The sequence below is a fragment of the Alligator sinensis genome, unplaced genomic scaffold (genome assembly GCF_000455745.1).
Source record: "Alligator sinensis unplaced genomic scaffold, ASM45574v1 scaffold340_1, whole genome shotgun sequence".
NCBI lineage: Eukaryota > Metazoa > Chordata > Crocodylia > Alligatoridae > Alligator > Alligator sinensis.
In genome coordinates this window covers 2,431,316-2,456,467 of record NW_005842004.1, presented here as the reverse complement: position 1 = coordinate 2,456,467, position 25,152 = coordinate 2,431,316, and the positions used below count along the sequence as shown (strand labels likewise).

At 43.7% G+C, this 25,152-nt stretch overlaps 1 protein-coding gene across 1 annotated transcript in view; it reads right to left on the bottom strand.

Moving 5' to 3' along the window:
- The window catches only part of RALYL (RALY RNA binding protein like), a 369,506-nt gene extending 344,882 nt beyond the window's left edge, over positions 1-24,624 (bottom strand). Inside the window, exon 1 of the mRNA XM_025201808.1 lies at positions 24,354-24,624. Within this exon, the coding sequence (XP_025057593.1) occupies positions 24,354-24,609 (256 nt within the window). The 5' untranslated portion in view covers positions 24,610-24,624. The remainder of the gene's footprint in view (positions 1-24,353) is intronic.
- Between the last annotated feature and the right edge of the window lie 528 nt (positions 24,625-25,152).

Sequence of the window (25,152 nt, the reverse complement as noted above, 5' to 3'; positions counted from 1 at the left end):
CACAGTGGTGGCAGGGGAGCAGCGGGCCCGCCCTGCCACAGCTAGGCAGAGGTGGGGAGCCTCCTCCTCCTCCCCCCCTTGGGCCTAGGCCCACTTCTTCCCCAGTCCCCTGTTGGCTCCAAGACCACTCCTCCCATTTCCGAGCTGCTTCTGGGTTGGTGCGGGCCCACTGCTACCCCCCATTGCAGCGAGCTGGCTTCCCCCCACCCTTGGGCCCACTCCTCCCCTCTTCCCACCACTGTAGCAGGGGGGAGAGGTGGCAGGGAAGAGGGGAGGGAGGGAGGAAAGCAGGGAGAGGGGGATTACCATTGGATGTGTCCCACCACAGGGGCAGCCATCACTTCCACCACAACTGTAGGCCCTGGCCCAATTTGGTGGTGGGGGAGGTGGGGCGCAGCTGTGACCCTGGCCTCAGCCCAAAGCGATGGGGGGAGGGAAGGCTGTGGGGGAATATCCCTGGCCTCAGCCCTAGCCCTGAGGGAGCTGTGGGGAGTGGCTGCATCTGTAATCCCCTGGCCTGGAGCAGCTGGACACAGGCCTCTGTCCTCCTCGCCCTTCATTTTTGACACGCAATTTGCTAGTCTATGTATATCTCTATCTATCTATAAACACACATACATCATAGAATCATAGAAGTAGGATCGGAAGGGACCTTGTAGATCTTCAAGTCTGACCCCCTGCCTGGGCAGGAGAGAAACTGGGCTCAAGTGACCCCAGGCATGTAGACATCGAGCCGCTTCTTAAAGACCCCCAGAGTAGGAGCCAGCACCACTTCCCTTGGAAGTTGGTTCCAGATCCTAGCCGCCCTAACTGTGAACTAGTTCCTATGGATGTCTAATCTGAACCTACTCTCCAACAACTTGTGGCCTTTATTCCTTGTTATCCCGGGGGGCGCTAGGGGAAACAAGGTCTCCCCCAAACCCTTCTGGTCCCCCCTAGTGAGTTTATAGATGGTCACAAGGTCCCCCCTCAGCCTTCTCTTGTGAAGGCTGAACAGGTTCAGGTCCCGTAGCCTCTCATTGTAGGGTCTGCCCTGCTGTCCCCGGATAATGCAGGTGGCCCTCCTCTGGACCCTCTCAATGTTGTCCACATCCCTCTTGAAGTGGGGCGCCCAGAACTGGACACAGTATTCCAGCTGTTGCCTGACCAGTGTCGCGTACATGAACATACACACACACACACACACACACACACATACCTACACATACACTCAAAGAGCTTTAGTTAAAGAGCCCCTGCCACCATTTTGAAATTCAGGAACACTGAATACATAAGATGCAAAGGCTGCTGGAGTGTGCTAATTTGCATGACTCGATTTATCGAGTATACTCTGACGCTTACGAATTAGCACACATCGGAGCAGAGGTCCATCACATGTATAAGTGCCCATTAATTCTCCCTGTCTCTTATTACAAAGGAGATTGGAATTTGAAAAGAACATATATTAATATAGCCACCCTTAATTATAATTTCTGTATAAAAGAATAGTAAGTGCAGAAGCTAAAGTACATTTTAAAATGTCCTGTTTCATTTAAGGTTGAGATGCTGACTATGAAACCTGCAAGGCAAAGGAGAGTTATATTAGACAACTCTATCAAATAGAGATCTTACTTAAAAGTTTGCTAGATACACTGTGGTATTTAAAAAGATTATTCTTTTTAAAATTAGCACCACAATTACTACACGGCCTCTGGTCGGAAGGCTTCTCACATATGACTCTGCTGCTCACTCTTTCAAAGTCTGAAAGGAGGAGAAAGTAGTCTAGAAGAATGGCCTTTACTTTAAAGAAGCCCTCTTAGGGTACAAGGGCAAGCAATCCTGATGCAAAGGAAGAATGGGAAGTGCAACAGGAGACCAGCTTGGCTAGGCAGCAATTTCTTTGACAAGTTGAAACTCAAAAAGGAGCCCCATAAAAAGTGAAACCTTGGTTCTAGTTCCAGGGAAGTATCCCACAGGCATACAGGCAGAAAAGTAGGTATGTATGATTTGAGATACACCTGGCAAGGGACATAAAAGGCAATATAAAAGGATTCTACAAATAAACTGAAAGTAAGAGAAAGACCGGAGAAACCATAGATCCTTTATGATATGTGGAAGGTAATCTAGTTTCAGATGATTCAGAGAAGGCTGAAGAATTTAATACATTTTTCACTTCAGTCTTTACAAACATGAACAGATTCCAGGGAATGAGACAAACATCTTAGAGTATCAGAAGAACAGGTTCGGGATCACTTAAAGAAGCTAGATACTTTCAAGTGGGCAGGGCCAGATGCAATGCACCCTAGGGTACTGAAGGAATTGGCTATGGTGATTTCAAAGCCACTGACACTCCTCTTTGAGAATCTGTGGCAGTCTGGTGAAATCCTGAATGAGTGGCAAAGGGCAAATAAAATGTCCAAATATAAAGGAAAGAGGATTCAGGGAACTACAGACCTGTCAACCTGACCTCAATACCAGGAACGATAATGGAGCAAGCCCTCAAGAAATCTACTGTGAAGCACCTAGAGGAGAACAAGGGAATCAGAAACAGCTAAAATGCATTCATCAAGAACATGTCATGCCTGACTAACCTGATTTCCTTCTGTGATAGGCTCTGTGGATGCGGGGTGGAGAATGATAACAGATGTGATATACCTCGACTTTAGCAAGGTTTTTAACACCATCTTCCACAACATTCTCATTAACAAGTTAAGGAAACACAGACTAGCTAGGATAATTGGCTAGGCTCTAATACTGCAGAGAAGGATCTTTGCATTGCAGTGGACCTTAAGCTGAATATGAGACAATAGTGTGCTCTTGTTACAAAAAAGAGAAACTGACAGCATATTTAGTTGCATCAACAGTCACTTGCAAAGTAAGGGAAATTACTCATCTGCTCTGTTCAGAACTGACAAGGCCTCACCTGTAGTAATATGTTCAGTTTTGGGCCCCACACTTGGCTGGGGTGGTTTAGCTAGAGATGACCCTGCCGTGAGCAGAGGGTTGGATTAGATGATCTGCTCTACTTTGCTATGATCCTATAAAAAGAGTTCTAGCTCAGACTCTGTATCTGTGATCTTACCGATATGTGGAAGATTCAGCAGTGAGAAAGGACAAAATGCTGTCAGAAGTAATCATAACTATCAATTTTAGCTTAAAGAGAAGACATGAATTTGAAACCAAAAGTAAAGTTATAAAAATAATATTTAAATATTTCCTATTTACACTTCAGAACATGAAGTTTGGCAAGCCAGCCCCACCCTTAGTTTTAGTTGGCAATTTTGCTGAAAATTGGAGGGAATGTGAATAGTCCTTACACATCTTTTTGTATCTGTTCATAATGCTTTTGTATAGGAGACATCTTACTGCAAACAGTAGGCAAGTAAGCTCTGGAAGTTTATAACACATTACCACAGCTGTCAAATGGAACTGCTCCTATTTCTATGAGCTCTTTACAACGGCTAAGAACTACTACAATCCTAACAAAATTGTTCTATTTGAACAATATCAGCCCTGGACACTCTCACACTGGACAAGAGCAGACAGACAAGTATATAACAGGGTTGAGTCAAAAAGCAAGAGCTCCCAAGTGCAGAAATGCTGAGAATGACATGCTCAGAGGAAAAAAAAATGTGTTAGGTATAAATTAACAAAGGACTAAAGGAAAGATTGCAGAAGGAGCCTGATTTGGGCTTGCAAAAAGCAATAGTTATTACATAGCCTAAAAGCCACAAAACACTAAGGCTAGGGACAGGCATTATACATAAACCAGTTTAAGTGATCAGATGTTCAGTGCACATAAACCAGTTTCAAAATGGCTGAAACCGGTTTGACATAAACCTGCTTGAATGTAGTATCAGATGTAACTGATTTGGAAAAACAGATTTATGAAATGCCTGTCCCAGACCCCTTGCTTTTTTAAGATAAACCAGACTCCTCCAGCATCCCAGCATGCTCTCTGGGATGGGCGGGGCTCTCTGCTCCAAAGCAGGGCTGACCCCTCTCCTCTGCTCCCTGGCTGCAGCTCCAGCAGAGACTTGCAGGCACAGAGAGTCTGCCTGGCTTCTCCCTGATAAGCAGGGATTATTCCCTCCCACCCCTCTGTCTTATGCAGACACCTCAACATTAGCTAGCAAACCTAGCATGCTTCTAAATGATTTCTTTGCATCCGTATTCTTGGACACAAATATAAATATGCATCCCATTGGGACCTTAGGTAAGCCCAGTATAGATACCAGCCGACCAACTGTTTGTGCTGACGTAGTAAAGGAGCACCTGGAGGGGTTGAATGTTTTTAAGTCAACAGGTCCTGATGATCTTCATCCTAGGGTACTTAGAGAATTAGCTGGTGTTATAGCAGAGCCACTGGGACAACTGTTTGAGCACTTGTGGTGCTCAGGATAGGTCCCAGAGGATTGGAAAAGGGCCAGTGTGGCCCCTATTTTCAAGAAGGGGAGGACGAAGGAACCAGGTAAATATAGGCTGGTTAGTCTCACCTCTATCCTTGGCAAGACGTTTGAGAAAATTGTTAAGGATCACATTTGTAGGAGACCAGCAGGTAAAATGATGCTAAGAGGCAATCAGCATGGGTTCATAGCAGGCAGATCCTGCCTGACTAACCTGGTCTCATTTTATGTCCGGGTGACAAAATGCTTGGATGAAGGAATAGAAGTAGATGTGACTTACTTAGATTTTAAGAAGGCCTTCGACACAGTGTCACACCCAATTCTTATAAATAAACTAAACAGTTGTAATGTGTATTATTACACAGTCCGGTGGGTAGAAAATTGGCTGAGGGGATGCACCCAGAGAGTGCTGGTGGACAGGTCAGATTCTACTTGGAGTAATGTGGGCAGTGGAGTCCCCCATGGCTCTGTCCTGGGACCGGTACTATTCAATATCTTCATTAGTGACTTAGACGAAGGAGTAGAAAGCACCATGTCCAAGTTTGCTGATGGCACCAAACTATGGGGGGAGGTACACAAACCAGATGGCAGGGAGCGAATCCAGGTTGATTTGGACAGGCTGGGGAAAAGGGCTGAACAGAATAGGATGCAGTTTAACAGTGACAAGTGTCATGTGTTGCACCTGGGGAGGAAGAATCATCAACACTCCTACAGCCTGGGTGGAACCATTTTAAGTAGCACAACTGTGGAAAGGGATCTCAGAGTCATAATTGACTCCAAATGAACATGAGTCACCAGTGTGATGAGGTAATAAATAAAGCTAACCCTTTCTTGCATAAGTAGGGGCATCACAAACAGGTCTAGGGAGGTGATACTTCCCCTCTATATGGCATTGGTCAGGCCACAGCTCGAGTACTGTGTCCAGTTTGGGCACCACACCTCAGAAGAGATGCGGATGGCCTGGAGAGGGTTCAGAGGAGGGCCACTTGTTTGGTTAAAGGCCTACAGAAAAAACCCTATTTCAAACGATTGGGAGACCTGAAGCTCTTCAGCCTCCACAAGAGGAGGCTGAGAGGTGATCTCATGGCCTCCTACAAACTCATCGGGGGGGACAAGAAGAAATAGGGGATACAATGTTTACCTGCGCACCTGTCAGAGTAACTAGAAACAATGGACACAAACTGGAAGAGAGCAAATTTAGATTAGACATCAGGAAAAAATTCTTTACAGTGAGGGTCGCTAAAATATGGAATAGGCTTCCAAGGGAGGTGGTGCTGTCCCCTTCCTTGGACGTGTTTAAAAGGAGATTGGACACACACCTGGCTGGGGTCATCTGACCCCAGCACTCTTTCCTGCCCAGGGCAGGGGTGTTGGACTCAATGATCTAATACGTCCCTTCCAACTCTAACAACTATGAAACATGCTGGCTACAGTCTGTGCTGTGGGAGATGACAAGAGCAAACAGGCTTTTTGGAGCTAATCAACAGGTAGCTTAATGTTCTTCCTTGGAAGAGTTGTTTAGGAAGAGCTGTTTAGAAAGATCTGTTTAAGAAGAGCTCCCTTAGTTAATAGAGAGAGGTTTTGTTTTCTTAATGAGTCGATAAACACTGAATTAGGGGTGATAAACATTCCCTGCTGGGCTGCTTGTGGTGGGGAGGGGGATACTAAGAGCATCCTGCAGGGGCCTGGCCATGCCCACCTCAGTGCAGCCCTGTGGAAGTAAAGGGGAGGCTGCTCTAACATCGCCCACTTCTAGCCTGAGCCACTGTCTGCATGTGGCTGAATTTCCTCAGTCCAGAGAGAATGTCTGTCCAGTTACAAACCAGTTCAGCCTAGCCAGTTTAGACAAATCTGCAAGGATTGAATCGATTCAGGCTCAGGCTTTTTGAATGTCTGTCCCTAGCTTAATAGAGATTATGCTAGAGATACAGACTGACAAGTTTGTACATGCTCTCACACACAGAAGAGCATCAAAGCAGTACAGGATGGATTCATCCACATAACTGATATACAAGAAAAAGCACATATCTCATACAAAAGAATTGCACACATGCTCTGGTAGGACACTTGATCAGGGGAAGCACAGACTCTGGAAAAACGTGTCTCATATTCTTCCACTTCCAAAATAACCAACTTACAGAGACAATGGTGCAAAGTTTATTGGAACTGAAAGTGAACAGCCTTTTCTTGTGGGTATAATATAGCATATTAGGAGATATCAAACAGCATAGTCACCAGAACCATGGTATTTAGAACAATATATAAAGAATGCACAATTTAGCGCAATATATAAAAGCCATACAATTCAAGCTTAATATCAGGACTTACAGCTATTTTTCACCAGTCATTATCTTTTAAACAGGAACCGACTCTTTTCCAGATAAAGCTATCTAATTCTGTCACTTTGTACATTGTTTCTAGAATACAGCCTTTGCAGTAAAAGGGAGACTTAGAGATGCATTTGAGCAGCTAAAAATGGAATAGGACAGTCACCAAAGTAAAAGGTGCCCAATGTCATTGGTTAACAGCTGAGTGAAAGCAAAAGGAGAAGGGTCAGGATTAAGATTTGCCTGGATCCTTGGTACCTTAAAAGAACTATACTATTATAGTTACTCTGTCCCCACACCAATAGGTAAATACTCAGTGCTGAATAGCTGGTAAAAACATATTTACTATTCTGGATAAGACAGACAGATATGTGTAAGTCTGATTAGATGAGGAATCATCCGAATCTCACACTTTTAATGCATCTCAGAGCAGATGCAAGTTTTGTAGCCAACTTTTTAGAATGAGGTCAGCCATTGAAATGTTTTAACAAAAGAGTAATAAAACATTTGAAGATATTGCAGGCATCATATAATAGCTGATACCATGATAACAGCAGCCTCAACTCAGGTGTAACATGAACAGATACTGAAGAAAGGTCCCAACACTGATTATCACCCTCAATCCAGAAAACCTCTAGTAACTAGACACATCTAGTTCATGGTAAAAGAGGCCCAACACATGTAGGACATACTCTACAGAATGAATCAAACCAGAGGATAGTAAAGTTGAAGCCATAACAAAAGTGAAACCTCTACAGAACAAAAAACATTACAGATTATTCTGAGGATGTTTAGATGAGCATGGTACTTCAAAGGTGAAACACCCTTGGCTGTTCCACTGAGACAACTGCTACCTGACAATGCAACTTGACAATGATTTTGGGAGCATGACAAGAAAAAGCAATAGAGAAAGATAGTTCTCTGTAACATTTCAGTCCACAGAGTCATGACCACAACAAGCAAAGACATACAAAAATGGTATAGGAACTTGTCAACTAAAAGACAGAGTCCCTTTTTCATATTAATCTCTGGAGAAACCAAATAAAACGATGCCCACATTTAGAGGCAACTACTAGCTATTCTGTTTGCCACAAAAGAAGAAAAAAATGTTGGGCAGTGGTTCTCAGCCAGGGTTCCATAGCACCCTAGCTGCCATGACTTTCTTCCAGGGGTGCCATGGGCTGTGTGCCCCTCCAGAGGCAGGCTGGGAAGCAGCTGTAGTTGAAGCCCAAACACCTCAGTGGGACAAGGCAAAACTTATTAGGTATGCCTCTGCTTCTGTCTGTTTTAGGTTTATCAGAAAACCTTAATACAAGCAGAAGCATGCAGCAACATCCTGGCTGAGAACCACCAAGGTAAGCAGAGGCAGCACAACATTGGTTATCACTCAGAAGTGTTACCAAATTCAAAAGAAGTTGTGGAGGGGTACCATGACTCTAAAAAGGTTGAAAACCACTGATGTAGAGATTATAGGTTGAGATCCAAGCACAGTATTTGCTAAGCCTCTTATGAAAAATACCTACACTTCATTATTTCAGCTGCAAAAATGCAATATCAAATTACAGACTACACTTGGTAAAAACTATTAATTGAAAACGTTATTGAGAGCTGCAGTGGAACAAACTACAGAACAAGCTGATAAAAATCACCATTTTTATCATTCAGAGCAACTGCATGTATTCTCTGAATTCAAGAGCATGCTAAAGAAACTGAAGGAGGGCAGAAAGATAACCTGTACTAGAATCTAGTGTAAGACTTGCATGTGAGGGCTGATGACACAGAAATTGACAAGTGAATCTCCCATACTGAGCTGTGAAGGACACTATTTCACTACAACAAGGTTAGTCAATGGCAAGTGACAAAATTTATTCCTAGCAACAACATAGGGGGAAATACTTATCCCTTTATATGGATCACATCAGAAAATAAATGTAGAAAAACAAGGTATTTGAGCCAGGTGTGACTTAACATATAAAAAAAAATTATAGAAGGATCTATAGGCTGCCAGAAATAGAGAATGAGTAATCAAAAGTAGCTCCTGTGATCTATAATGAGATTCCTGATTTCTATGGCACAAGATAGCTAATTTGTTGTTTGTTTGTTTTGGGGAGTAGAACTCAATTCCTTATTCTAGATTTGGATGCCCAAAATCTAATTGAGTGACTAAGACATTTAGATGAAACAAAATCTTTTGGAAGATGGCCTCACTGGACAAAAGCTAGCCATTTAATTCTGAGAAATACTCAGACAGCTATAAACTACCATCCTAGACAGCTGGTGATAGATAAGGACTTTGAAAGGGCCTCAATTTCCACTGCTCCAATCTACAATACATCAGAGGACTCATACCAGATGAAAACAGCTCCAGTGAAGTGGGGGTGCAGGGGGAACCAGGAGATACTGTGACCAGACAGCCAAGCCAATATCTTTGTTCCCTCCTTGAAATCTAGCACATAAGGAAAATAGTATAACGGTGGTATACAGGCCCAGAGACGCAATAATTTTACTAAGACACCAACAAAAGAGGTTCAGATGTACCTGGAAGTGCCTACATCCTGCAGTAATAGATACAGAGCAAATATCTACCTTGGAAGAATCACATGAGCAGTGAGCACTGTTTGTAAGAAAGCCAGCAATGAGCACTGACCAGAAAGCCAGCAATGAGAAAAGACACTAACATATGAGAAACAGATTGCATTAGAACCATCGGGAAGTTAGTTCATAAAGCAGTGGACATAAAGAGCCGACAAATATGTTAACGCAAGCTGCACAACAGTTTCTTTAAGGCAGTGAATAGAGAAGCAGACTGAGTGACTGGTAAAGAGTGACTTTCACTGGATAAAGTGTTAACAACCTTTGACTTGCACAGTGAAAGATTAATCAGCAAGTTGTCAGAAGTCCTGTAACAGTCTGCTCATGCCTAAGGACAAATGACAAAGACATTATTTAAGAAGTTGTGGGGGGTGATTTAAACATGAAGTAAGGGAGATATGTTATGGTATGGTATTCTCTTCTTAAAATTAGTCACTGTTCTAGAGAATGCAGATTGCATCAAGTCTTGTCTAAACCCAACGTGGTTTCAACATTAGCAACAAAAATGGATCTTTAATCATTTTGATTTATTAATCAAATATTTAATATATTAGTTATCACGGGACTTAGCCTATCTAGTATAAGTCAGCCAACCAGCCACACAATGAGCGAATATCCATGCACAGCAGCGAGTGCTCTGATAACTAGCAACTGAGGGTAACTTTAAATAATTGCTTCACTGGGAGAAGATGGCGGTGTTTTGCAGTCTTCACCTAGTGTGGGGTGATGATTCAAGCATGGAGGCATGGCCTGGGATACCAGTGTACGCTAAGCAAGTGCTTGCAAACCATAACATAAGCTTTGGGGACTTGAGGACAGTTAGTTGCTAAATACATGGACTTGGGGACCATGCATCCATTCACTCCTGCGGAGTAGAGCTTGGCTTAAAATCCTGCCAAGAGACCGCAAACCTCTTTCACTTCGCCACCCCAATCTAGGTCATCAAAATTAATATCTGATCTGCTGATAACCTGTGCCACTTTCTGCACTCCCTGACAGGGCAGCTCCTAGTACATCTGCTATAAGGTCTTAAAGTAGTTTATATGTACTGTGTCTTCAGATAGTGTACTTTAACAGTCAGTAATACCACTATAAAATAGCTATCGTAATAACTTTAAAGCACTAGAGACCTTGTCCTTTATTTTAAATGAAAAATTTGCATTCAAACCTCTTACTAATATGACTCATTAAAGCATATATTAAAATTCTAAAACATTTTCAAATTCTCTAAGGTTCCTATGAAGCTGTCCCTCCCTTTAGTTCAGAATGCTTTTTGACCTATGATAAAAATAAAAGGCTCCACTGATTTAAACTTCAGCAAAATGTGATAAACTATCTTATAGCTAATACACCACTGCTAGTATTTAAAACATGATATTGTAGATTTCCTGAGTGCTGAGTCCTGAACAAGTATGAAATTAGCATTGAATTCAGTGGGAGATAAATGGGAAAGAGAAGTAGGATCAATGGCATCAATCACTACACATTAGAGTCATGGACTATGATCCTGAACTTGATAAGTACATAAACAGATTGATGTTCCCACACTGCTACTTGCTTCAGGATTGAGGGCAAAGGTAGGGTACTGACTGACCAATAATTCAGTTTTGTATTTCCTTTTGGTGCCAATCTTTAAGTTAAATGGGCTTAATGAGAAGCAAGTTGAAATAAGTGCACTACTTGCATATTTTCAAGGACTCACAAACTATTTTACACAGAAGTGTTCTCTACTCAGAAGAGGATTTGTAACTTTTATAAGCACTTGTGACATTCATAATACTGTGTAGGACATTTAGGCTATAGCAAAAAATGGATTCACTCTGGAGAGTACTGGGTCTGAAAGCTTAGAGTTAAGAGTGCCTCGCTGTTGCCACACATTAAAAACACAAGATACAAAAGATTTGTTTTGACTGAGCAGAAGCACAAGAAACAAATAGGGGGGAACAAAGCTCCATTGTCACATCAATTTAATTTAACAACAAAGGTATATGTCTCTCCAAAGGTACTCTTTATTACCTGCTCCAGTCCTTGGATGTTTTCTACTGGGTTGTCATGACTTAGAAAGCCCCTGAAGGGCTTCTGTACTTCTCAAGAGGTTGTGCAATGGAGTATGTTGTCCAAAATAATTATCTATAACCACCATCTTACCTGAGGCTATATGTCAGTCTGTGCTCACTAGGTACTCAGAGACTGCATCTAATTTGGACCCGAAGGCAGACGTATGTGAATAATACTTACAGAAATGAAAAAGGATTGAAGCCACAGTGGAACTAATTTTTTAGTTAAAAAGGATATCAACCAAAGGAGCTGCAAGAATACGTGTCATACTTCTAGCTATCTTTAATTTTAACATGCAGTAAATGATGTCCATGATAGCTTTAAATATAAATCATATTTTTCTAGGTATTGGTAAGATACTGTCCACTGAACTACTTCAATGCAAACTGGAAATAACTATAGCAGTACAAGAATGAGATTAAAATAAATAAATAGGGTTTTATAACTCCAGTGCCTATTCCCCCATGCCCCCTGCCTCCCAAAGAAAGTAGTAGTACATCATCATAGCTCCCCCTATATCAGAACTACACCCACCTATCAGGTTTTTCAGGTGGAGTCTCACAGACACAATAATACCAACAGGTCTTAATATGTAGTCCAAGGGAGGTGTTCACACAGTACTGCCCCAGGCATTGGCTTTTTACACCAGGATGAATATGATACCTGATAAAAGACAAAGGAACAGATTGCCTTGCCTATGTGTAAGTACATAGGAGTGGGGAAACAACAGCAAGGTATGGATTGTAACCTCCAGTGCACAGCTCAGGCTGTGGTGCAGAGTGCTCCTCCCTCCTGAACTGGCCAGTACTGCACGCTGATGGGATGGTGTCAGAGGCATACCCCAGCCAACTCCCCTCCGCCCCTCCTTTAAGCAAAAATGGAGGCATTCCTGTGCTTACCCAAGTGGAATGGGAATGAAGATGATACTTGTTAAAATACAATAACCTTCCTCCTCAATCCCTTTGCCTCACAACCCCCAAAAAAGAAGACACACACACATACACATTGACCTAAATGCTGCAGGAAAATAGTAAACCCAGGGGTTTGATGCTCTGAAAATGCAGCTAGACTGACAAAAAATGGAGCTGTGTTACTAAGGCAGGGCGGATTTCATGAGTAGGTTTATGCTGTATTTACTAGCAACTGTGCTGGCATTTTTTTTGTCCTAAGCAAACTAGGACATTTCCTACATTATCAGATGGTGGTGATTCACATGTTAAAAATCACAACGCATATTGCTGTGCCTGGTATTTTATTGCCTTAGGGCCTGTAGGGTAGAGTTGGTACTTCCTAAAAAATACCGTAATAGCTTTTCAAGAAACCCATGCAGAAGCTTCATGGCATATAACTGTACTCACTGAAAAAAAACTACAAAAATGCATATAAACTCCTTCCAAGCTTGTCTATTTAGATATTAAGCTCTGTGAGGTAAGGTCTGTGATTTTACAGTAGTTAAAGTATTGGGGCCCCAAGCTCAGTTCACAGCCTCCAAGATCTATCAAAATAAATATACATAAACAATACAGGAAGGCCATTAATTTCTTTAATTCACTGAAGTATTTTTAGTTCATTAGAAAAACAACTGATAATTCCATTTAATGTTTCAGGACCAAATCCTGACCATAGCTACATTAACAAGTTCAGCGGAGTTATTTCAATTACAATTATGCTGCTGTAAAAGAGAATAGAATTTAGTGCAAAATGCACAAAGGCATGCCACAGAGGTCAGGAGCTGGTACAAATTATCAGTAAGGTGAGAAAATGTAAAACAAATGTGATTTATGGGTGCAATAAAAATTATATTATAAATCTTGTTTACTAGTTCCAGACTATTATACAGACTCCATCATTGGCTGCAGAAAATCCCTCTGGCATAACATCTCTGTAAATAACATTGCTCAGTTAGCCTTTCATCACTGACATCTGTCCAGTCTTCATCTCACCATTTTTATATTTTAATTTTATTTAGAAACAATAATTAATAATGCTAAGAAGCTGCATACTCAACAGTATGTGCATCTGACAGTCTGTTCTTGTCCCTTCATCACACCTTTATTACTGGTATAGACTTAACTGAGGCTTTAATAGTTGGGATCTGATGATCTGAATAAAAAAATTATGTGCATCTCCATCCCACTACCTACTATTCCATCACCTTTCTTTTCCAAGTGCAAGTTTAAAACATTACCTCAAATTCTCCTCCAAAAGCCCCACCTGGATAATTCTGGCATTCTGAATTCTGCTCTTATCTAGGTTTCTAATTATGTTTTTCTTCTTGTTGCATATAAAAGCAACCCTCTGCTACAGCCTAGCATTACTTCATCTTAGTTTGATGCTGCTAGTACTGTCTAAAAGGCAGTTAGACATTTTTATATTGAAACAAATTTTAAACAGACACACTACTTTGACAAATCCATTTTTTGGCTAAACCATACTGTTTTCACCTACAGTTGAATATGTTAGTACTGATTAAAACATTTTATACTATTTTCTAGATCAAAGTATCCACTATTTCTGTTGTAACTGAACACTTGGAAACTTTGAGCATGAAAAGAATAGCCTAGAATAATATCACCTATTAGCATCTGAGTCACATCCTATTCCATCCTACTGGTGTAGGAACGCCAAAGCTGGTGGTTCAAATGGTGCTCAAGGGCTGTATGTGGCCTCCAAGGGATTAAACTGTGGCCCACAGGCTCCTGCCTGGTTGCTGCTCCCCCCACCGCCATCATTCCAGCTGCGATAGCAGCTATTCTCCAGGCTGCCACATCCTGTCCCCACCCCAGAGGATGTGGGGGGAGTCACGGGCATGCAGTGAAGCAATGGGGGCTCATAGGCACATAGCTTGGTTGTTGGGGGAAGGCTTGCAGGCATGCAGTGCACTGGTCGTGAGATGGTTGCAGGCACAAGGCAAACTGGGGCAGTGGCTTGTGCACAGTGATGAGGGGTAAGTTTCAGGATCCGTGGTGGTGGGAGGGTCCATGAGGTATGCAGAACACAGCTTGCTCTGGTGCAGCCCACAGGGCATGCAGCCCCTGCTGGTGCAGCTAGTGGGAAGTGAGGCCCCTGGCTGCTTGGAAGTTGGACAGCTCTGACTTAAAGCAATAGGTACATGGGCCCTCCTCCATTACATTTGCTCTGGCTTAACTCTGTGGCAAAAATGAAGCTTTGTTACAAAAGTGGGTGCTTTAACAGATTTCCTGGGTGGATAGGACCACAGTTATACATTTAAGCATTGAAACAGCATATAGGAACCTGGCCTTACTGTAACAATTAGAGGTACACTTGTTTTCAACACTCTTTCTTACCTTGGAATATTTTTTCACTGATTTCATAGACATTAGGGCTGGAGGGGACCTTGGAAGATCATCGAGTCCAGTCCCCTGCCTCAGGGGCAGGAAGTCAGCAGGGATCATAGGATCCCAGCAAGATAAACATCCACATTTCTCTTGAAGGCATTCAAAGTAGGTGCTTGAACCACCTCCGGCAGCAGTCTATTCCAGGCCTTGGGGGCTCGGACAGTAAAGAAGTTCTTCCTTATGTCCAGCCTGAAATGGTCTTGGAGGAGTTTGTGACCATTTGACCTTGTCACTCCTTGGGGTGCTCTGGTGAAGAGACATTCCCCCAGATCCTGGTGAGTACCCCTGATAAACTTAAAGGTGGCCATCAGATCACCCCTGAGCCTACGCTTTTCCAGGTTGGAGAGTCTCATAGCTCTCAGCTTCTCATCATAGGGTCTGTTTTCCTGACCTCTGATCATGCGCATGGTTCTCCTCTGCACTCTCTCAAGCTTCTCCACATCCTTTTGATTTGTGGAGCCCAAAACTGGGTGCACTACTCCAGCTGTGGCCTCACCAAGGCCGAATACAACAGGAGAATAATGTCCTGGGATTTACTCAAGAAGCATCTATGGATGCAAGCCAGTGTTTTGCTCGCTTTACTAGCCACAGTATCACATGGAAGGCTCATGTTTATCTTGTGGTCAATCATGACCCCCAAGTTCTTTTCATCCGTAGTGCTAGCCAATGTAGCACTGCTGAGGCTATAAGCATGCTGCGGATTTTTCTTCCTGAGGTGGAGAATCTTGCAATTTTCGGTGTTAAACACCATCACGTTCTCGTCTGTTCATTTCCTGAGCCTGTCACGGTCAGCCTGGATCGCCCTCCTGTCCTCAGGTGTAGATGCTTTACCCCAGAGTTTGGTGTCATCAGCAAACTTGGCCAGTCCACTGCTGACACCAATGTCCACATCATTAATGAAGATGTTGAATACTTTTGGCCCAAGGACAGATTCTTGACGGACCCCACTGGTCATAGGGCACCACGACAATTGACTTCCATCAACCACCACCCTCTGGGTCCGACCATGGAGCCAGTTCCCCAGCCAGTGGATTGTGGTGAAGCCAAGGCTGCACTTGGCCAGTTTTGCCAAGAGGTGATCATAGGAGACCAGATTGAAGGCTTTTTTTAAAGTCAAGATATATGACATCAATCTCTTCTCCCTTGATCAGTCGCCTGGTCTTAGAAGGAAATAAGATTGGTCAAGCAAGGCCTACCCACAATAAACCTGTGCTGGCTATCCCTCAGGATGTTACCATCAGCTAGTCTGTTAAGAATGGCCTCTTTGACGATCTTTTCTAAGACTTTCCCCATGATAGAGGTCAGGCTGATGGGCCTATAGTTTGCTGGATCCACTTTCCTCCCTTTCTTGAAGATACGCACCACATTGGCCTTCTTCCAATCTTTGGGCACTTCACCAGAGCGCTAGGAGCTCTCGATGATCTATGCCAGGGGCTGAGCTATGATGCTTGACAGCTCCTTGAGTACCCTGGGGTGTAAACTGTCAGGGCCAGCTGACTTGAAGGTGTCCAGCCTCTCAAGGTGTTCATTCACAAGGTCAGCATTGATGGAGGGTAAGGAGTCACCCTCACCCAGGCGTTCCTGTTCCGTAATGGGGAGGGGCGTCACTTGGGACTGGTGAAAAAATGATGCAAAGTACCCATTTAGTAAGTTGGCTTTTTCCTGGGCGTTGGTTGTCAGTTGTCCCATCCAGTATAGCCGGGGTCCAATGTTGCCCTTGCTTTTCCTCTGGCTCCCCAGATATCTAAAAAAGGACTTTTTATTGTCTTTGATACTTGTTGCAAGTTAGAGTTCTGTTGCAGCCTTGGCTTTCCTGTTTCACTCCCCGGAGGTCTGGACCAGTGCAGAATATTCCTCCTTGGAGGTGGAGCCAGTCCTCCATCCTTTGTAGGTCGGTCTTTTTAGACACAGGATGTCCGCGCCTGCAGAGCCAAGGGAGCTGCTGTGCCCTTTTGCTGCCTTTCCTTCAAGACAGAATAGACTTTGCTTGTGCATCCAGGATTGCTCCCTTTAGGAGCAACCACTCTTTCTGAACTCCCCTCCCCTTTGGGTCGTGGTTCCTTAGGGCCTCACTGACAAGCCTCCTGAGCTTGTCAAAGTTAGCTTTCCTGAAGTTGAGGACTTATGTATTGCTGACTTGCCAGCTTTATGGCAGATGGTGAAGGTGATCAGTTCATGGTCACTGTCACCCAACTTCCCTTCGATTTTTAGATCACTGATTAGGTCGTCCCCCATTGCCAGTACCAGGTCAAGCAGTGCTTTACCTCTCATCGGCCCGTAGACTTCTTGCATCAGATAGAGCTCATCCACGCCTGAAAGAAAGCTTTCTGACTGCTTGGATTTGGCCGAGCACTCTTCCCAACTACACTGACATCTCGTGGGAAGAGTGCTTAGCCAAATCCGAGCAGTCGCAAAGCTTTCTCTTGTGCATGGATGAGCTCTATCTGACTCAAGAAGTTTATGGGCTGATGAGAGGTAAAGTGCTGCTCAACCTGGTGCTTATAGATTCATAGATTCATAGATGTTAGGGTCAGAAGGGACCTCAATAGATCATCGAGTCTGACCCCCTGCATAAGCAGGAAAGAGGGCTGGGTCTAGGTGAGCCCAGCTAGATACTCGTCTAACCTCCTCTTGAAGACCCCCAGGGTAGGGGAGAGCACCACCTCTCTTGGGAGCCTGTTCCAGACCCTGGCCACTCTGACTGTGAAGAAGTTCTTCCTAATGTCCAATCTAAATCTGCTCTCTGCTAGTTTGTGGCCATTATTTCTTGTAACCCCCGGGGGCGCCTTGGTGAATAAATACTCACCAATTCCCTTCTGTGCCCCCGTGATGAACTTATAGGCAGCCACAAGGTCGCTTCTCAACCTTCTCTTGCGGAGGCTGAAAATGTCCAGTTTCTCTAGTCTCTCCTTGTAGGGCTTGGTCTGTAGGCCCTTAACCATACGAGTGGCCCTTCTCTGGATTCTCTCCAGGTTATCCGCATCCCTCTTGAAGTGCGGCACCCAGAATTGCACGCAGTACTCCAACTGCGGTCTGACCAGTGCCCGATAGAGGGGAAGTATCACCTCCTTGGATCTGTTCGTCATGCATCTGTTGATGCACGATAAAGTGCCATTGGCTTTTCCGATGGCTTCGTCACACTGCTGACTCATGTTCATCTTGGAGTCCACTAGGACTCCAATATCCCTTTCCACTTCCGTGCCACCCAGCAGGTCATTTCCTAGGCTGTAGGTGTGCTGGACATTTTTCCTCCCTAGGTGCAGCACTTTGCATTTCTCCTTGTTGAACTGCATTCTGTTGTTTTCTGCCCACTTGTCCAACCTGTCCAGGTCTGCTTGCAGCTGTTCCCTGCCCTCCAGCGTGTCCACATCTCCCCATAGCTATGTGTCATCTGCAAACTTGGACAGAGTACACTTCACTCCCTCGTCCAAGTCGCTGATGAAGACATTAAAGAGTATCAGTCCAAGGACTGAGCCCTGCGGGACCCCACTGCCCACACCTTTCCAGGTCGAAACCGACCCGTCTACCACGACTCTCTGGGTGCGACCCTCTAGCCAATTCGCCACCCACCGGACTATGTAGTCATCCAAGTCACAGCCTCTTAACCTGTTCACCAGTATGGGGTGGGATACCGTATTGAAGGCCTTCCTGACGTCTAAGTATACGACATCCACCCCTCCTCCTGTGTCCAGGCGTTTCATAACCTGTTCATAAAAAGAGACTAGATTGGTCAGTCATGATCTGCCTGCCACAAACCCGTGCTGGTTTCCCCTCAGCATAATTTGTCCTGCCAGGCTCTCACAAATGTGATCCTTGATAATTTTTTCAAAGACTTTGCCAAGGATGGAGGTGAGACTGACTGGCCTATAGTTGCCTGGGTCAACTGGTAACAGGGGGCGACCATTCTCTAACACATTCTTGTTAAAAAAAAATATTATGGACAGTCATTTGAAAGTTTTCTTCAGGAGTTATTTCAAAAGCATCTTCGCACTTTCTTGCAAGTTTTATGCCTTCTGTCTGGAATGTCCTTTCTGACATGGTTGACAATGAAGCTAGTGCATGCATATGAACATTGCTCCAAAAAAGCCATTTTTCTAGTGACATACAAGAAGTTAAATGGCTAATTATGGTTTGATTATATTTACTGACAATCTATGATGTCAAAATTAGACGCAGATGGGGCTTGACTGTTTTTTTTTCTACTGCATCTTTTCACCTAGTCTTCACCATCTTGAAGGTGTGCCTTTAGGTGGCCATAGATGAAAATACCCTATGGCACTGGTAACAGAGAAGAGCAATCTAGGTATTTAAGACAGCATCTTGCATTTGTGCTTTGAGTAAGCAACATTCAAGCCTCTAGGGGTTGCCTCAAACACCTCTAACATAGCCCTTATCCTGCTCTTGTCTATATGTATCTGAAGAGGTGAGTTCTCTGTTCTTATTCCCTGGCTTTGGACTTTATCTGTCCCTTCACTTGTTTTCATATTCCTGATTCTCTTTCCCAATTGCCAGGAAATCCTTCAGAAAGCTGCTTTGCTGTGTCTTTGCTGACTGAGAACTGCAGATGGAAACTAAGATCCTGGTCTACAATGCAGGAGTTATCCCCACACTCTCAAGTGTAAGATGTGGGTGACATATTGAAGCCATCTTAAGCATCTGTAATAGTTCCATCAGAATTGCCTTGAGAAGATTCTTTGCATTAGATGGGAAGACCACTGCACTAGTGCCAGTATCCTCTCTGCAGCTAAAATAACCAGCATTGAGGCAAAGATCATGAAACATCAACATCACTGGGCTGGCCACTGTGTGTATATGGCTGACACTCATCTCCCGAAACAGGTCCTTTTCTCTCAACTTAGTCATAGTAAGAGGACCTCTGGAGGGCAGAGCAAGTGCTACAAGGACTCCCTGAAAGGATATCTTAGGAAGGCTGGCATCAGCCTTACAAATTGGGAAGTGCTAGATGGTAACAGGTCTCAATGGCACTGCACCATACATCAAGCTACAGCCCATACATCAAGCACTGCACCATACATCAAGCTACAGCCCACTTTGAAGTGAACTGTCTTGGTCAGGAAGCCAAGAAATGGCAGAGGAAGAAGGACAGTGCACAACATCCCGGCCAACAGTTGGCGCTCTCCCTCCCCTACCACAAAGCACCACTTGTCATAGCTGTGGAAAAACTTGCAGAACATGGATTGGACTCCTCAGGCACCTTAAAACTCACCAATAATCCCCCCATAGAGGACTTCATTCTCATATTGAAGGATAGCCAATGAATCCTGCTCTTGTCTATATGCATGTGAAGAGGTGAGTTTTCTTTTTTTCATTTCCTAGCCTTGGACTTTAATGTTTGACTGTTAGCTTGTTTTCATATTCCTGATTCTTTCCCAACTGTCAGCTCAGTTCCTGGTCCCATCCTGACCCTTGTCATATTCCCTAACATTTCTCTCACCATTCCCATCTTCTCAAAGCACCTCGCACATCATGTACAACCAAAACCAAATAAAACAGCAGCAGCCATAGTAGTGATGGTAATAACAGTAGGCTTGCCCTAGGAAGGAATGGTTTTGGAAATAATTGGGTCAGTTGGTTGGTGAGGAGCTGTATTTAATGCACTGATGGCATTCTTTAGCCTGTTCCTTAGAATTATGGACTCAGAATACAGGCTCCAAGACTGCCATCTCACAGAGAATGTAGCGCACAGAGATTCTTTAGCTAAGCATTCATGACAATAAGCTACAAGCCTATAGTTTTTTGTTATTTACCATCTGATTCTGACTTTTCTCTAAGACATTTTATGAAGTAGTTATAAAGCAAGCTAATAAAATATGATTGAATAGCCTATCAGATGTTTTTCTTTTTTTGGAGACCTAGCATATTAGTTATATAACTCCAAAGCACTATACAATAGTTGCTGCATAAAATAGCTTTTAAAAAAATCATAAAAGAACTCTGGTTCTACAAATACTCAGGAAGTTTATGATAAATTGGTCAGTCAACTATCAAATCATTCTCTACAGCAGGGGTGGGCAAAATATGGCCTGTGGGCTAGATCTGGTCCACAGCAGGTCCCTTGGTTCCATCTCGGCCAGGTGCCTGGACTTTGTGCATCCTGCTGCTCCCTGGGAATACATTGGGGATGGGGCAGTTCTGCAGCTGAACTGCCGTTCTAGGCACCCCAAGTGGCAGTGGCTTCTTCTGGCTGCCGCCACTCCTGATACCAGCTGTACTGGTAGGGACCTCTGCATGCAGCCCCAAGCCGGCGTGCCACGCAACTGCTCCAGACTTGCCTGTCCTTGCTGAGTAGCAGCAGTAGGCAGAACTGTTGATCAGCATAGGGGGAAAGGCGGCCTCTCCCCCTCACCGCTGCTGGGACCTTTCTGCTGCAGCTGCTTGGAGCCTGTGCCGTGCCAGACTACCCTGGGTCTCTACCACCATTACCACTGCCCAGGCTATCCTGCAGCTGCTCTGCATTGCCAGTGCTGCCTTGCTGGGCAGCCTAGAGGTGATGATGACAGCAGTGGAGATGCAGGACAGGCCAGCATGGCACAGGCTCCAGGTGGCTGCAACAGGAAGGGCCTGACAGTGGCAAGGGGGAGGAGCTGTTTTTCCCCTGCACAGAGCAACAGTTTCTGCTCAGCAGCCACTGCTGCTGTTGCTACTCAGTCTGGATGGGTGACTCTGAAGCCGGTGCCAGGCATGCTGGGTGCCTACCAGTATTGCTATGCAGTGTGGGTCCCTACCAGTATTCCAAAGCTGCAGCCAGCAGCAGTAGCAGCCAGAAGGAGCTGCTACCACTTGGGATGCCTAGAAAGGAAGTCCAGCCACAGAGCCACCCCAGCCCTGCTGCATACCCAAGGGGCAGCAGGACACACCACAGCAGGGCAGTGCGGAGCAGCTGCAGGGTGGGCTGGGGCTGCATGTTGTTGGTAGTGATGGGTAGATACTGCAGGGTACATGGGCTCTGGGCTGTTGCAGGGCAGAGGCAGGTGCTGACCAGCTCAGGGAGGCATGTGCAGGAGGTTCCCATGCACACCTCACTATACCCTTAAACCCCACAACCATACCCTCCCCCCACACAATCACAAATTCCGAAAACACTACACCCACTCATACCCTCCCCCACACCCTCCCACATTACTCATACACACACCTGCATGCCTCTGGGGGGAGGCCCGCTCACTGCTACATGTACACTCCACCACACACATGAACACACATGCACCTACACACACTCCCAGCCACCCTCCCCTTCCACACATCCCACAGCCTCCCACAAGCCCTGTACCCACCCACCCACATCCACACATATCCCCACACCCTCCCCTACAACCCACATTACACACACACATCCACAGCCCCCACAAGCCCTGTACCCACCCACATATACCCCCACACTTCTCTACACCCCCACAATATACAAGAGTAAGATTTCATTTTCCCCTACTATGCAATCACCTCTATATAAACAATGCAAACACACACAAAATCAGGACCAAAATATATTTTTCAAAATAAAATTAAAATACGGTATTGTAGATATTTCTTTAGTATATAATTCTCCCCCCACCCAGTTCCAAGATGGTAAACCCCCTTCCCAAAAGGAATACTTCTGGGGGAAGGAGAGGGAGTTCTGGTAGCAAAGGGCAGGGGGCAGGACTTCCAGTCCCAAGATGGCAGCCAGGGACGAGGTGCTTGTCAAGGGGCAGGACCACCCTTGTGGACCCCGGCATCTCACCAAAACTTGTTAAGCAGTCCTCCAGCCAAAATAATTGCCCGCCCCAATCTACAGTACCATTCAATGCCTTTGGGTTTGTGTGTTACAGCATATTTGGGATGATTTCTGCTGACTCAAACTATTAGCAATTCAATTTACTTGAATGTTTGGCTGCTATTATTTCACACAAGTTCACAGAAGTTCGCAATCTTACATACTTTTTAAAGAATCTTTCAAGCACTGACAGAAATGCTATTGTGTATCAGCAGTTATGAAAAGTACTGAAACCACCCAAATAAGCAAAAATCAACATCATATATATCTAGAAGAAGTGACCAAGTTTCGTTTGAAGTTTACAATCTTTCCTGTACTTGCTGTGGGTTCACCAAAACAGCAATGATGTTCTATTTCAAGCTGTTTAGATCCCACCAAAATAACCTGCTGTATTTTCCAGTATTTCTATACTCATAACAAATTGGAGACCAAAGTTTTCCAAGGGATTTTTAATCAAAAGGCTTTATAGTTAAAAGCTATCCACTTTGAAAGGTAATTTTTTATATGTAACATCTGGATTATACATACATTGTTTTATAAAAATGCTAGCAAACAAAAATCATAGCCTAGATTTAGTTCAAAGGGACACATTCTACAGTCCTACATAGAAGAATAAATTCATCCTAAAATCCTAAATTATCCATGTAAGACAATTCTTTCTACATAGAAAATACTTTCTCTAGGTAATTTAGCACCATTTAAAAAACACTGAACCTCTCTTTCTTGCTTCTGCAAGACTTTGATATGCCATTGAAGCATGAATGATGCAACCTCTAAAATCAATAAATTTAAGAAAACTTCAAATATTAAAAATGTGTTCATGTTTAAGAACCGTTGTGTGTCATTACAATCATGGAAACAGAAAAAATTATACCAATTGTGTGATTCTGGTCCTGTGGGACAATGCTTAATCTTCCCAAATTTGTTCTCTAAAAAGGGAGACCAAGGCACAAGAAAGATTCATGTTTGGGTTTCCAGGCAATTTCAAGGGACTGCGTAATAAGTAGTAAGGGAGAACTGCAGAAAAGATACTCTGTATAGCACGCGTCCCTAGAAAATTTGCAGTCATTCTTTCTTTCATGTAAGATTAATTTCTAACCACAACGAACTCTGCAAATTTTATATATATCTTATAAGAACCATGAGGCCATGCTCTCATAGAGTATCATGTCCATGTCCAAAACATGACTTTTGAGGAAAGGCTTAAAGAACTAGGGTTACTTAGTCTGGAGAAGAGAAGACTGTGGGGAAACTTGATAACAATCTTTGATAACAGCCCGACAGGAAATTGTAGAGAGGATGATGAAAGACTTTTCCAAGTGGCTGTAGAGAACAGGACTAGAAACAGTGGCCTCACAGTTCAGCAGAGCAAATTTAGGTTGGACATTAGGAGGATCTTTCTGGTGGGTGGTCAATATTGGAACCAGCTCCCTAGCGAAGCTGTGAAATCTCCATTGCTAGAAATTTTCCAGAGCAGGTTGAACAGACACTTGGTTGGGATGATTTAATCAGAGACATTCCTTCCTTGACTAGAGGGCTGGATGAGGTGAACCTACTTTCCTATGATCCTATCCTATTTCCTATAGACAAAATATCTGTTGTAAAATTTACCAGCTAGTGATAGATCATTCAAACACATGTTCCTGTTCACTGGAGTATTTCTGTTGACTTCAACAGGACTACTCAAGTACTTGAAGTAAAACATGCAGACTATTTGAAAAAGTTGAAACTACCAGAAATAGTCCTTATTTAAAGGTATATAAAACACCCAAACACAAATAAACCCAAGAAACAACGTAAAAATATTTCAAACTAACAGGGAAAAGAGAAAAAAAGTGTACCAGTCCTAAGCACTTACCAAGTGGTTGTCCTGCAATGATCCTGGCATTCTCGCCTGCCACTGCTGCCCTTGCATGCCTCTCACTCATGTACTGTACAAATGCATAACCTTTGTGCACTGAGCAGCCAACTATTTTTCCGTACTTTGCAAAAATGGCTTCTATGTCACCTTTTTTGACAATGGCTGTGTTCAGATTGCCAATGAAGACTCTGGAGTTGATGGACTTGGGATCATTCTTATTGGTGACATTGCTGGTCTGTGTTTTGCCAGTCATGGTTGACTCAGTTGGCTTTAACCCTTGAACAAAGAACAAAAAGACATGTTTTACAGCACACAGTTGTATCTGGTTTCAGACAGATTTTCAGCGATAACTCATTTAGGCTGAATCTTTACTCACATATCTTATATTTACTAAAAATGATCAGATGTAAACCTGGCACTGAAGATATTTAAATAACAATACAAAGTAAATTTTAAATCTTTTATCACTTTGGTTTTAAACATATGCCTATAAATCAGTGAATATAATACCCTAATGTTCAGTAGTGGAGTCCTACTGCAGGTAAATACCTAGCCATCAAGAAACTGCAAACTCAGAGAAAGAACCATTATCTTGTGTCAATGAAATGGACATTCAAGGCCATGTAGGGAACAAATTATAACAATGAAAGATTTCTTGCCTTGTTTGTACAAGAAAGTGCATCAGAAAGTGCACATGCACATTACCCTTTTCTATCCTGTTAAATATCACTGACCATTGTGAGGAGAGCAGGGCAGGTTACATACAGTTCTTAGAGTTCCTTACTGCAATCAATAT